Source organism: Erythrolamprus reginae, chromosome 6 (assembly GCF_031021105.1).
Source record: "Erythrolamprus reginae isolate rEryReg1 chromosome 6, rEryReg1.hap1, whole genome shotgun sequence".
Taxonomy (NCBI): domain Eukaryota; kingdom Metazoa; phylum Chordata; class Lepidosauria; order Squamata; family Dipsadidae; genus Erythrolamprus; species Erythrolamprus reginae.
The window spans coordinates 81,077,480-81,092,886 of NC_091955.1; the positions used below are offsets into that span (position 1 = coordinate 81,077,480).

The 15,407-nt window shown below is 42.7% G+C and overlaps 1 protein-coding gene across 2 annotated transcripts in view; it reads left to right on the forward strand.

Moving 5' to 3' along the window:
• Positions 1-15,407, forward strand: part of DENND5B (DENN domain containing 5B) — a 160,797-nt gene that overhangs the window by 116,679 nt on the left and 28,711 nt on the right. For both annotated transcript variants that reach the window (XM_070756372.1, XM_070756373.1), the window contains 5 exons: positions 3,072-3,203; positions 5,028-5,180; positions 7,478-7,556; positions 8,646-8,727; positions 14,126-14,254. In XM_070756372.1, coding sequence (XP_070612473.1) covers positions 3,072-3,203; positions 5,028-5,180; positions 7,478-7,556; positions 8,646-8,727; positions 14,126-14,254 — 575 coding nt within the window. The remainder of the gene's footprint in view (positions 1-3,071; positions 3,204-5,027; positions 5,181-7,477; positions 7,557-8,645; positions 8,728-14,125; positions 14,255-15,407) is intronic.

Consider the following 15,407-nt stretch of genomic DNA (forward strand, 5'->3'; position numbering starts at 1 on the left):
CTTGGGTATATCCCATCCTGGACTCTCCTTGCAAGTGCATTGGAGAAGGACCGTTATACTTACCTGAACGGTCTTCTCGATGCACTGCAAGGAGAGTCCAGACCCTCCCAGTTGTTGGGACCAGGGTCAATTATTGTTGTGGTTTTGGTTAGTTTTGAGAGTTGATCCAAGTTTAATAAAACTTAATTTGCCATTACTGCTCCTTCGTGCTTATTAGACTGGAGGGCTAAGGGGGGCGGTGCCTGACTAATAATTAAATATTTAAATTAAACTCAGTCCCAGCCAATCAGGCTGAGAATAACCCATCCTGGACTCTCCTTGCAGTGCATCGAGAAGACCGTTCAGGTAAGTATAACGGTCCTTTTAAACTGTGAGCCTGGCCTGATTAGTTTTCTATAACGCACACATATTCACACAACTCATATACAGTGGTACCTCGGTTCTCAACCACAATTCGTTCTGGAACTGTGATTGAGAACCGATTTGGTTGAGAACCGAAACAATTTAAAATAAATTACCCTCCTCAGTTGTCTCTCCCTCTAGCTTGCCTGCTTCTGTCCCCGTGTCTCTGTCTCTCTCTCTGTCTCTCTCTCTCTGTCTCTCTCTCTGTCTCTGTCTCTCTCTCTCTCTCTCTCTCTCTTGCTGGCTTCCGTTCAGTTCTCTTGCTCGCCCGTTTCTGTTGCTGTCTCTCTCTCTCTCTCTCTCTCTCTCTGTAGCTTGCCGGCTTCTATCTTCAGCTCTCTCGCTCGCCCGCTACTGTCCCTGGCTCTCTCTCTCTCTCTCTCTGTAGCTTGCCGGCTTCTGTCTTCAGCTCTCTCGAGTGTTCGAGTTCCAAATATTTGTTTGCAAAAGTTTCTCGAATTTCCTGGTCGAATACCGATTTGTTCGAACTGAGAAGCATTCGAAAACCGAGGTACCACTGTATTGTATACAAAGCTACAGAGCGCCTGCCTTTCTTTCTCTCTCTCTCTCTCTCCCTCCCTCCCTCTCTCTTTCTTACACATATCTATCTGTACACATACAAGTCTGTGCCATCCTGATTAGATCCACATACTTTAATTATCCTGATTATAATATCAGCTTTTTTTGTGTGGTTGACTTCTCACCTCCTGCTATTGCAACATCCTTAGTGATTATTTGATGGGCTTTGGGCCCCTAGTATTGGACAGATGCATGTTCTCCGGAGCCTATTACTCCCTGCCTCAGTGGCTAGAAATTTCTCTGCATCTAAATTTTAATTAGATGTAGCCTTGTAAAGCAGTCCGTAAAGTAAATATTGCTGGGTGTTTATTCTCACTTACCCCATTAGAACCTTTCTTTGAATGGCCGGCACGAATTCCCTTCCTGTTTCGGTTTCCTTCCCCCCCCCTTTTTTCTTATTTTTCTTTCTTTTTCTTAATTTCTTAAGAAAAGAGAACACTCATTGCATGTTCTTTTTTCTTCCCAATTAGTTTCTGCTTAATATAGAAGCATATAGAAGATTGACAGCAGAAAAAGACCTCATGGTCCATCTAGTCTGTCCTTATATATATTGATATATTCAGAACAGCGGTGGGTTCCTCTTGTTTCACAATGTTTCGCGCACATGCGCAGAAGCAAAAGACTGCAAAAAATTATGCACGTATGAGCGTCCGTTTGCACAATTTTGCTTCCGCGCATGCACAGAAGCAAAAAAGCACCAAAAAATAGTAAAAAACAAAAGTTGTGCACGAACCGGGAAAGACAGCATCGGAGCTGTCATATGCAAATTGCACAGTTGGCAGGTTACTACCGGACTACCACACCAGGGTGCACCGATAGGAACCCACCTCTGATTCAGAATAATAAATTATTCTGGGTGGTTTATCTTGTGACTGGTCCACATCCGGATCAGCTGGTCATGGATTTTGAGGACCAGGAGATGGCTGCATATTGGTATCCTATGCCAATGTTCTTGACACCTGAGAGTGAGAGTGATGAGGAGTTAGGGACTGAGGATCAAGTAGAGACTGTAGCACCCCCAGTTATAGTATTAAGTGAGTCAGAAGAGGAAGATGAAATAGAGGAGGGGCCCATGTTAGACGCAAGAGTCAGGAGAACTATGTCCGGACAAGAGTATTTGAAAAGGAAAGGGTCTTTGCGTTAGTAGCTCTATCAAACTCTTGGCCACGCCTTGTCCTTATATAAGTGTTAGGCTTGGGAGAAGTAGGCGTGGTGAGCTCCAGGTTCCAGGAGCACTTTATGCTTTCCAATCACTATCACTCATGAAATCTGCATCTTCTGAATAAGACTCTGGAGAAATTGTAAGTTCAGTTAATTGAGAGAATCAATGCGAAGGAATTTCCCCAAATGAGGTTTGGCTTCCGGCCAAGAACTTGTTCTTATCTCAGAGACTATTAATCTGGGAAAACCTGCCAGAATGGACTAAAATATTAACCTGTTTTCATCTGGACATTTTAATAGCAATGTAGTTTTATATTTGATCCTCTTGAGTGTGTGTGTGTGGTTTTTATTCTGATCTGTGATCCGTCCAGACAGAACAATTTATAAATAAAACATAGAGCACCATAAAAACACGATTAAAAACAAAATTAGGAGTACCCTCAAGCACTCTTAGAGTTGCATATGATTCTTAGGCCTCTCTCCATGCCAATGAGTAGAGCTAGATTCCAGAAAAGCAGAATTTTAGCTCTGCTTTCTATTAAATTTGGTAATTGTGTATATTGTATGTATTGCCTCCTCTTAAAAACAATTCCCATAGATGTCCATGTTACTCTTTGAAACATGTTGGTTCTGCCTTCATGTAAATGACTTACATGAAACAAGAAAAAAATATTCCCTAAAGATAGGATTACTCATGATAATACTTTTTCCCCAAAACTTTAAAAACCACCCCTTCTACACTAGTACTTTCTGCTGCCAGCTTCAAATTACCGTAATGTATAGTTATTACATTTTAGTACAAAGTGAATTAGTCAATATGAGATTAAGCAGGACAGTCCTACCTGCATTATTATTATTATTATTATTATTATTATTATTATTATTATTATTTTGGTGTTCATTCATGTTTTCTTTTCTTACTGGATTAGAAATACATGCAAGAAGCAAGGACCCTGGGGAAAAATCTCAGGCAGCCCAAACTCTCGGATCTTTCTCCTGCTGTAATTGCTCATACAAATTCGAAATTTGTAGAAGGTTTACTCAAAGAATGTAGAACGAAGGTAAGTTTATTGATTTTGCTGCTCTGGGACTTTGAGTTGGAGACCCTTCATAAATGGTCAATGTGTTCCGCATTCAAGTGAGGTTTAACAATTCAATTCAATTCAATTCAATTCAATTGAAATTCACATGGACCGAAATTAAAGCAAAATATGATTGATTAATTTGTCATCCAGTATCTCTTGAATGAACAGATCTGTATTGTCTGGTACAGTAGTACCTCTAGATACGAGCTGCTCCACATGCAAGTATTCCAAGTTACGAGCCGAGACGCGAGCAAAATTTCTGTTCGACTCCCGAGCTCAAATTCGGGATACGAGCCGAGCTTCCACTAGGTGGCGCAAGAATCTCCTTGCTTCCAGTAATCTCGGCACGAAAAACAAAGTCTAAAGGCATTCGTTCGAGATGCGAGTTGATCGACTTACGAGCTCGGGTCTGGAATGAATTAAACTCGTATGTCGAGCTTTTTTAGGGTGAGTTCCAAAATGTACACGTAAAATTACATCATAAAGAGAGAACAGGGTCACCCATAAAACCTCAGAGGTATTCAGAAAGCATGAAAGCAGAAAACATTCAAGCTGTTTAAACATTTTTAGAATAATAAATGGGTTATTTATGGGGGCGCAGTGTTTAGAGTGTAGTACTGCAGGCTATTTCTGCTGACTGCCAGCTGACTGCAATTTGGCAGTTCAAATCTCACTAGGTTCGAGGTTGACTCATCCCTTCCATCCTTCCGAGGTGGGTTAAAATGAGGACCCAAATTGTTGGGGGCAAGATACGACTCTCTAAACTGCTTAGAGAGGAGGGCTGTAAAACACTATAAAGAGGTATATAAGTTCCAATCACTATTGCTGTTATTATTTCTGTCACTTAGACTAGTGTTTTTCAACCAGTGTGCCGCGGCACACTAGTGTGCCGCAAGACATGGTCAGGTGTGCCGCAAAGCTGAGCTTCCGAGACCGGAAGCTGAGCTTCCTTCTTCGCGCCTTCCATCTTTGCGGCAGGTGAGCTTTGGGGTCCAGTGGGAAGGCGCCGGCAGCAGCGGCACTGGGCGGTAGCCGGGGGGGAGCTGCGACCGGAAGCTCCAGGGCCGAGACACCGACAGCGGCGGCTGGACGTGTTGCTGGACACCATACATGGTGGCCCGCTCACAGTCGACCGCTATGCCGCCACCCTGCGGCTACTGCCTGCTGCTGCTGTTGCCGGCATGGTGTACGAGAGAGAAAGAGAGACAGAGAAAGAGAGAGATAGCAAGAGAAACAGAAAGAAAGACAGAGAGAGAGAGAGAAAGAGAGAAAGCAAGCAAGAGAGAGAAAGAAAGAAAGAGAGAGAAAGAAAGAGAGAAAGATGCAAGAGAGAGAGAAAGATAAAGAAAGCAAGAGAGAGACAGAATGAGGGGGGGAAGGAGGGAGAGAGAAAGACATAGAGGGAGGGAGGGAGAGTGAAAGAAAGCAAAAGAGAGAGGAAGGAAGGGAGAAAGAAAGAAGGAGGAAGGAAGAGAGAGAAAGAGGGAGGGAGAGAGAAATAGAGCGAAAGGGAGGAAGAGAGGGAGATAGATTTTTTTTGTCCAAACTTTTTTTAGACCCCCCTCCCCCCGCTCAATGTGCCCCAGGATTTTGTAAATGTAAAAAATGTTCCGCGGGTCAAAAAAGGTTGAAAATCACTGACTTAGACAACAACATCATGATTCCAAGTGCATCTTCCTGTTGGGTTTTCTAAAGATAGGATGCTCCATTTGACGTAGTTGCCTTTTGACATTTCAGAAAAGGCAAAGTCGAGTTTAAGTGGAGGATTTTAAGCTTTGTAAATCACTTGTTTGTTTGCAGACCAAACGTATGCTAGTAGAGAAGATGGGTCATGAAGCAGTGGAACTTGGCCACGGAGAGGCCAACATCACTGACGTTGAAGAGAACACACTGATTGCTAGTCTTTGTGATTTGCTGGAAAGAATTTGGAGCCATGGATTACTGATCAAGCAGGTCTGTGACTTGAAAATACAACTATGTTCATATTCTACATTGCTTCCCTACTTTGCCTAAAACAGTGAGGGCGACCCAAGGGGAGAGCCTTCTCTGTGGCGGCCCCGGCCCTCTGGAACCAACTCCCCCAGAGATTAAGACTTCCCCCACCCTCCTCGCCTTTCGTAAGTTATTAAAAACTCATCTTTGCCGCCAGGGTGAAACACGAGCCCACTGAGCTCACCAGAATTTGGGAAACAGATCATTTGCAGCCTCCAGTGGGCCTCTGGGGAATGGAGGAAGTTATTTTTGCCCTCTCCAGGCATTGAATTATGGGTGTGGGCACTCGCGCATGTGCGACGGCGCATGTGCTTGCTCTTTCGGCACCTAAGGAAAAAAAGGTTTGCCATCACTGGTCTAAAACATTCATTCCTGAATAGTTCGTCCCTCATCTTGGAAGTGTTTGAACAGCATTTTAATAGCTTCCCTGGCGTGGTCCAGAGTCAAATTTTAATTAGTGAGGATATCAAACTCCAAATCAGTCAATGAAATCCCCAAGCAATCTCATGTAAATTTTGACATGAGACTTGATGTTTTATTACAATCTGATAAGGTTGAAGTTCCATTAAAGCAGGAGTGTCAAACTAGATTTCTTTGAGGGCCAGATCAGCCTTGTAGTTCTCCGCAGGCCAGTGGGAGGGTGGGGGTGACGGGACGGGATGGACACCTTTGAAGCAGCACCACACTGCGCCCTATTTTGCTAGCGGAGGCACTGCGGACCCTGCCCGTTGCTATTTCCAGGTCGGCCCCATGAGCCAGATATAAGCACTCGGATGTTTGGCTTTTAATAAGGGTTTTTAGTTATTTTAAATATTAGATTTGTCATATACTGTTTTATTATTGTTGTTAGCTGCCCCGAGTCTACGGAGAGGGGCGGCATACAAATCTAATTAATAATAATAATAACACAAGAACAAGGGGACACAATCTGAAGTTAGTTGGGGGAAAGATCAAAAGCAACGTGAGAAAATATTATTTCACTGAAAGAGTAGTAGATCCTTGGAACAAACTTCCAGCAGACGTGGTTGGTAAATCCACAGTAACTGAATTTAAACATGCCTGGGATAAGCATATATCCATTGTAAGATGAAATACAGGAAATAGTATAAGGGCAGACTAGATGGACCATGAGGTCTTTTTCTGCCGTCAGTCTTCTATGTTTCTATAATAATAATAATAATAATAATAGTAATAATAATAATAATAATAACAACAACAACAACAACAACAACAAATAATATGGTCTATAGGCCTTGAGTTTGACCCCTATGCATTAAAGAGAGATCCAATCTAGAATTAAGGAGAGATTTCCTAATACTGAGAGCAATTACAGTAGTCCCTCGCTATATCGCGCTTCACCTACTGCGGCTTCACTTCATCGCGGGTTTTCAAGAAATATTAATGAGAAAAATCATTCGCGGATCTTCGCTGGTTCACGGGTTTCTGAAGAAGTCAATCGGCAGATTTAAGCAGCCCACGGAACTCGATCGGCAGGTTTTTCAAAAAAAAAATATCTAAAATTGTAAATACTGCATTTAAATACTGTATCTAAAATAAATACTGTGTGGGAAGGGTTTATAAACACTTAAAACAATGAAAACATACCAAACAATTACAATATAAATACTTAAATAAGTACTATCAGTCGATAAATTCCCCATCGCGGATTTCACCTATCGCGGCCGAGTCTGGAACGTAACACCAGCGATAGGTGAGGTCTTAATGTAATGGCTCATCTCTGGAAGTTGTGGGTGCTCCATCGTCACTGGAGGTTTTCAAGAAGAAACTGGACAGCCATTTATCCAGAATGGAATAGGGCACTAGTGGAGAACCTATGGCACAAGAACAGCTACCCTATCTCAGCTCCAATGTGCATGTGCGTGCCAGCCAACTGATTTTCGGCTCGCCCGGAGGCTCTGGGAGAGCACTTTTGGCTTCCAGAGAGTAGGGGGTAGGGCATCTTTGCTCTGCTGCCTGGGGAGGGTGGAAAACAGGCCTATCAGGCCCACCAGTTTGGGATATGGGCTGTTTCAGGCCTCCAGAGGGGCCTAGGGGGGTGGGGGGCAGGGGAGGCCACTTTTGCCATCCCCAGAGATTGAATTATGGGTGTGGGCGCACATGTGCTTTTGGCACCCAAGGGAAAAAAGGTTCACCATCACTGGAATAGGATCTCCTGCTTGAGCAGGGGGTTGGAATAGAAGATCTCCAATGTCCCTTCCAACCCTATTCTAATTATCTGTTTATTCTTATATAAAAAGGGGAAGTCTGCATTGTGGTCCCATTTAATTCGGTTCCAGGAAAGAGAAGAGAAGCAGGAACAGCTTGCCGAACCTCCAGGTGAGGATTACAGATATTTGTAGAGATAAGAGTTGCAAGAGCTAAAAAAACACCCCTACTTGCCACTGAAATCACCAATAGTCAAGTTTTTTTTAAAATTTATTCTTTGTCCAATACACAATACATATGGAAGAGAATAGACATGAAGTAATATATATAAAGATAATATGTAAAAATAGAGGAGAAGATATATGAAAGGAAGAAAATATATATGATATATGAGATAAAGGAAAGACAATTGGACAAGGGACGATAGGCACACTAGTGCCCTTATGTACGCCCCTTACTGGCCTCTTAGGAACTTGGAGAGGTCAATCGTGGATAGACTAAGGGAGAAATGTTGGGGGTTAGGGGTTGACACTATTGAGTCCGGTAATGAGTTCCACACTTCGACAACTCGATTGTTAAAGTCATGTTTTTTACAGTCAAGTTTAGAGCGGTTAATATTAAGTTTGAATCTGTTGCGTGCTCTTGTGTTGTTGCGGTTGAAGCTGAAGTAGTCGTTGACCGGTAGGACACTGCAGCATATGATCTTGTGGGCAATACTATCATGTTTTAGGCGCCGTAGTTCTAAGCTTTCTAGGCCCAGGATTGTTAGTCTATTTTCGTAGGGTATTCTGTTTCGAGTGGAGGAGTGAAGGGCTCTTCTGGTGAAATATCTTTGGACGTTTTCAAGGGCGTTGATGTCCGAGATGTGGTATGGGTTCCAGACAGATGAGCTGTATTCAAGGATGGGTCTGGCATAAGTTTTGTAGGCTCTTGTGAGTAGTGTGAGATTGCCGGAGCAGAAGCTACGTAGGATCAGGTTAACAACTCTAGAAGCCTTTTTGGCGATATTGTTGCAGTGGGCTTTGGCACTTTTCAAGTCACTTGAAAAGTGACTTGAAAAGATCGTTTTTGAGGATTCCTCTTAAACATTCAGATTTAGCTCTGGATTAAATAAAGGGAGCAGCCAACTGCAAAGACAAGTAGAACATTCTTTCTATGACTTAATTCGGGTAGATTTCTCAAAGGGGTTTAATATTTTAGTAGGTTTCTGTACTGAACACGTTACTAATAATGAATCCTATCCTCACTATTACTCTACAGTTGCTTTCGCACCAGAAAGAAGGAAATCTGACTCGAGTCTTATGTTATCTACTCTAAGAGTTTCACTTATCAGTGATATGAGGTAAGACATTTAATTCCTAAAACTTGGCTTTTAAAGATTCATGCTTCAAATGAAAAAAAAAAAGGCTACTTTATGCATCAGAGATTGTCAAACACAGTTTATCGTGGAGGGTTTTGTGAGTCTGAATAAAAATAATACGAGGAAGAAGGGAGACAGGATTTTTCCTTTCAAGAAATCCGTAAATCTGCCGTATGAATCTCAGCGACCGGTTAGGTCCCACAGAGTTGGCCTTCTCAGGTCCCGTCAACTAGACAATGTTGCTTGGCGGGATCAAGCGGAAGAGCCTTCTCTATGTAGGCCCCAGCCCTCTGGAATCAGCTCCCCCCAGAGATTCGCACTGCCCCCACCCTCCTCACCTTTCACAAGAGTCTTAATTTTATGATATCTGGCAGAAAGTATATACTTAGTGGGAAAGAAGGAAAAAGATATAAGTGTGTTGGTATATTATTTTGAATATTTGAATTTAGGAGTAGAACTGTGTTAGAGGGCAATTATTTACTAAAATAAATATAATTTTTTCTTTCTTCTCTTAAAACTTTCTTTTCTCATATATATTTTTACAAATTTTGATATAGATTTAGATTTATTATATTAAAATTGTCATTTTTATCTTATACATTTATATATATTTTGTGGACTTATCTTTGTATTTATTGCTTTATATTATATGTTGTGATCCAACCCGAGTCCTCAAAGTCAAATCCAAAGTTATGATGATCATGTGACTGCATTTTGGGTGCTCCGCCATTGGCCTAAGTGTACCGCCAGTCTCAAATTATACAGCTGTAATTCGAGAACTACCTGTAATTGTTGAGTTCTATAAAAGCACATATGCACTGGTTTCAATCATCTAGATCAGGGGTGTCAAACTCAAGGTCTGCAGCCATGATCCGGCATGCGGGGTGCTTAAATCTAACCCATGGGGCCAGCCTAGAAATGGCAAAGGACTAGACCATGGTGCCCCTGGCAGCCAAAACAGGGTACGAGGGGTGTGCCTATCCCCACATGCCCCATTTTCAGCTTGGGTGGCCTGTAGCACTCTGCTGGCCAAAATGGGGCACGCGGCGGGCCCTCCTGTACTCCTGTTTTGGCCAGCAGGATGCTGCAGGTGGCATCTAGGGATTACTTAGATTCGCGCACGTTTCTCCAACACTCTGTGGCTTGCATTGGCTGCCGATCTGTTTCCGGTCGCAATTCAAAGTGTTGGTAATGACCTATAAAGCCCTACATGGCATCGGATCAGAATACATCCGGAACTGTCTTCTGCCGCACGAATCCCAGCGGCCGATAAGGTCCCACAGAGTTGGCCTTCTCCAGGTCCCGTCAAATAAACAATGTTGTCTGGCGGGCCCCAGGGGAAGAGCCTTCTCTGTGGCGGCCCCGGTCCTCTGGAATCAACTCCCCCCAGAGATCAGAACTGCCCCCACTCTCCTTGTCTTTTGTAAATTGCCTGTATCGCCAGGCATGGGAGAATTGAGATATCTCCCCAGGCTTATATAGTTTTATGTATGGTATGCTTGTATTGTATGGTTTTAAATGACGGGTTTTTAGATGTTTTTTAGATACAGTATTACATTTGTTACATTGTCACATTGTTATTATTATTGTTGTGAGCCGCCCCGAGTCTGTGGAGAGAGGCGGCATACAAATCTAATTATTATTATTATTATTATTATTATTATTATTATTATTATTAATATTATTATTATTATTATTATTATTATTATTATTATTATTATTAATCTGTCCCATCCTCCCCACTATCCCCCCAGCCGGCCTGCAGATCTCGTCCTCGAAGGAATCCAGTTTGACACTCCTGATCTAGATCCAAGCTGGTACCCAGGACAGAGTATTTGAAGCATCCTTGCAAAAAAGCCTAAGCATCATTATTCTTTCCCAGATTATAGCACCCTGCCGAGCTGCAGCATAATAGAGCTATCATTTCCTGGGTCTGATCTGCCTCCCTGCCTCATTGGCTTTGAGCATATTTATGCTTACAGTAGAGAAAGCAGAAGGCAGGAACGGAGCTTTTAGCTTTTTGATCTGAGCCTGCTAGCCTTCTCCTGGGTGCTGCTAATATTATTTATTCTCCCGTTGTCACTCGCTCGCTTCCATTTTCCTCGGTAAGTGTCAGGAAAATGATTGATGCCGCCAAAGCTATGCTTTAAATGGAACTCATCATCAAAGATCCGAGGAGTGGGAAGTCTCCGCTTTGATGTAGTCCCTATCAAAGGGCTTTAAATAGTTACAAGTGAGTGGTTTTTTTCATCACGAAGGGAACCAATAATGTGCTTGTCATCTTTCTCAAGGACTTTGGATCACACGCCTAGTTGTGCAGTATTTGTAGCCCCAAGAGCTCCTTGTCAAAGACCAGAAAAAAATGAAAGGGGTGGGGGCACTTGCTTTGCAGGGAATCTTGCAAGCACTAGTCTTGTTTTATAAGCTGTTTGTGTGATGGTTGTGTGAGTCACAGCTCAAAGAGTGGAGCTGTGGGAGTCGCTAACAAAGAACAAAAGGAGTTGAGAGAGGATTATCTCACTTTTAAAATGGCTGGATGAATCTGAAGGGCTCATTTCCCCTCTTAATTTCATACAAGCAGTGGGGAGCGATGGGGGGGACCACAGTTGGCATTGTTATTGTGTGCAAAAAGCGACAAACGAAGGTTGGGATAGGCTAATGAAGTGTTGACAGCAGCACTATTTCCAATGCAGCAGCAAGCAAGCTCTGCAGTATATATATATATATATATTTTAAAAAGTTTCCATAGGTTTTAATGAATTGCAGCTGTATGGCACACTTTTGCTACAACAGTGCAGCAATTGCTGCAGGAATGGGGGCAGGGCTGGCATAGGGAGGTGCTAGGGAGGAAATTTCTTCCAAGCAGCACATAGTCACTGCACCATCCCTTCCCTTTGCTCCCTTCGCCTAAGAAGGGGAATTGGGACAAGGTGCAGAGAATCGGAATTGCAGGATTCATTTCGTCAAAATGAGCTTGTTTTTGATCCTTTGGAGCCTTGGAACTGCTACGCACAACTTTGCTTGGTTTGGTTGCTTGCTCAGCATAACTCTTTTCGGTGTGTCACTTGTCAAATCTGGGCACCTTCCTTTCAGATCATACTTCTCCAACTACAGGCTCATGGATGAGATTCTGGGAACTTGAGGTTCACAGAGTCTGGGGTTCCTTTATCATTTGCTGCTTGTTCTGTGCAGTCTTCGGAGCGAACCTACCGACTCAAAAATCTCTTACTTTATGGTAAAATCAAACTATTGGTAAAAGCACAAACAGCGAAACGCAGATTTGAACGGCAAGGAAAAGGGAGCTATTTCTCTCTCTGGAACTAAGCATCAACAGAGTTTAAAATTGTAATTGGATTGGTGGGTATTGGATTTGTTATTATGTACTGTTTTTACCCTGTTGTGAGCCGCCCCGAGTTTGCGGAGAGGGGCGGCATATAAATCCAATTAATCTAATCTAATCTAATCTAATCTAACAGAGTCTGGGAAAGGCGCCAAACTCGGCCTAATTGAAATTCCTTAAATAACAAAATCCATTTATTTATTTATTCATTCATTCATTCAATTTTTATGCTGCCCTTCTCCTTAGACTCAGGGCGGCTTACAACATGTTAGCAACAGCACTTTTTAACAGAGCCAGCATATTGCCCCCACAATCCGGGTCCTCACTTTACCCACCTCGGAAGGATGGAAGGCTGAGTCAACCTTAAATTTATCATTTAAGCATATGAATCAGCTCACCAAAATCCCAAGCAAAAATCCTCCAGCAGAGAATGTCTTTTATTGAGGCAGAAATCAGGGTTTTGAAGCCTTGTTGAAGCATACCTTCCCCGGGTCCCGTCGACTAAACAATGTCATTTGGTGGGACCCAGGAGAAGAGCCTTCTCTGTGGCGGCCCGACCCTCTGGAACCAGCTCCCCCCAGATATCAGAGTTGCCCCCACCCTCCTTGCCTTTCGCAAGCTCCTTAAAACCCACCTCTGTAGTCAGGCATGGGGAAATTGAAATTTTTTCCCTTCCCCCTAGGCTTATAGAATTTATACATGGTATGCTTGTTTGTATGATTGGTCTCTTAAATTGGGGTTTTTTAGATTATTTGTTAATATTAGATTTGTTACATTGTTTTCTTTATTGTTGTTAGCCGCCCCGAGTCTTCGGAGAGGGGCAGCATATAACTAACTAACTAACTAACTAACTAACTAACTAACTAACTAACTAACTAACTAACTAACTAACTAACTAAACAAACAAACAAACAAACAAACAAACAAACAAACAAATAAACAATTAAACAAACAAACAAACAAATAAATAAATAAATATACCCCCACTCTACAACCTCTTCCATTGAACGGCGTTGAAACCCCACACCCAAATACTCAAAATCCTTTGCTTTTATACTGCCTGGAAGTGACATCACACCCCAAAGAGGCTAAGGCTGTAAGCTAAATTCCTTTTACTATGCAACTCCTCTTGCCTTCTCAGCAATCTTCTATGGTGAGGATCTATCCACTGATTATCTACCCTAATGTCTTCCTCATCCTCTGACTGGGACCACTCCTCCCCCCATTGTCATATCAGCTCCCTCTAGTGGTTCCTCAGGTTCACTCAGGTCACATTTTCCCTCACTCACTCTCTGCATCAGCTGGCAACTCCACAGCCCTGGGTATCCAGAGGGGCCTGGCTCATTCTCCTCAGAATCTGACATGAGCTGAGGTGGACAAGGAGCTGACATGACCTGAGGTGGACAACAGATGTTACTTTTGATTTGATTTGATTTGGTTACATTGATATGCCACCCATCTCCTCGCGGACTCAGGGCAGCTAACAACAATAAAATATGATGCAAAAAGTTAAACCCCATAATAAAAGCATTCATCTCACAATCATACAACAGTCAGGCTGGAACAAGATGTCGGTGCTCAACGGTCTTCCCAATTGTTATTTCTGCGGTTCTTATTATCCTCTGAAGTCTGTGTCGGTCTTGTTGGGTTGCAGAACCAAACCAGACAATTATAGAGGCGTGGATGACAGAATCAATTATTCCTCTGTAGGAAGCGCATCACAATAGTAATGGCTCACTCCGTTAGGCGGTGCTAGGGATTCGAACCGCCAAACTGCCGACCTTTCTGATCGACAAGCTCAGCGTCTGAGCCACCCCTTCCCTCAACCATTCCCTACATACCTTCAATTTCACTGCAAAGAAACCCAAGAAGGAGATTTGGGATTACACAATCTGTTAATGAGCAAAAAGGATTTTCTCTTCATACTTATTCCATGAGCTTGAATTTTATCCAGCCGTACACTGATAGTCAATTTTTTTGTAGTGTATAAATGCTTTCCAATAGATGTTAATTGTGGTTCTTCTTTTTTCCCCCCTGAAGGCACATTCAGAACATGAGTGAGATAAAAACTGATGTGGGTCGGGCTCGGGCATGGATAAGACTGTCTCTTGAAAAGAAACTTTTGTCTCAACATTTGAAGCAGCTCCTCTCTAATCAACGCCTGGCAAAGTAAGTTCTCCAAGGCTGGGCCTTCTGGAACAGTGTTTCCCAACCTTTTTTGAGCCGCGGCACATTATTTACATTTTCAAAATCCTGGGGAACATTGAGCGGTGGGGGGTGTGTGTGCAAAAAGGTTTGGACAAAAAAAATCTCTCTTCCTCCCTTTCGCTCTATTTCTCTCTCCCTCCCTCTTTCTCTCTCTTCCTCTTTCTCTCTCTCTGCATCCCTCTTTCTTTCTCCCTTCCTTCCTGTCTCTTTTGCTCTCTTTCTCTCTCCCTCTTTCCCCCCTCTTGCTGTCTCTCTCTCTCTTTCTTCTTTCTTTCTTTCTCTTTCTCTCTCTCATTCTGTCTCTCTTGCTATCTCTTTCTTTCTCTCTTCCTTCCTTCATCTCTCTTTTGCTCTCTTTTTCTCTCCCTCCTTCTCCCCTCTTGCTGTCTTTCTTTCTTTCTTTCTTTCTTTCTTTCTTTCTTCTCTCTCTCATTCTGTCTCTCTTGCTATCTCTTCCTTCCTTCCTTCCTTCCTTCCTCTCTTTTGCTCTCTTTCTCTCTCCCTCCTTCCCCCTCTTGCTGTCTCTTTCTTTCTTTCTTTCTTTCTCGTTCTCTCTCTCATTCTGTCTCTCTTGCTATCTCTCTCTTTCTCTCTCTTCCTTTCTTTCTCTCTCTTGTTCTCTCTCTTCCTTTCTTCTCTGTGGAGGCCGGCAAAGCTTTTTCTTATTTTAAATGTTCCGGGTGGGCTGGCAGGGGGATGGGGAGCGCGCGCGCACGCGCCCCCAACATTTCAAAGAACCTTCATATATATTCTCTTCCTTTCATATATCCTCTCCTCTAAGTTCACTTTTACCCTTATATATATTACCATATGTCTATTTTTCTTCCTATGTATTTGTGTATTGGACAAATGAATAAAATAAATAAAATAAAATCATTAGCACCTGGTTAGGGCTACAAGGAAACGTATTCAGAGCAAGTAGAACCATGAAAGGAACCTTGCAAAGACTTAGGGCTTGGAAATTATTCTCCTCAGAGAGAAACAATGAAAGAGCTTGCAAGGTAAGAGCTGGGAAGATCGTTAGCAACTAGTTAGGACTGGGAAAAATGGTTACATTCAGAGTATAAGGCACCTGAATTTTCAGCCTCTTTTAAGGAGTAAAAAGGTGCATTTT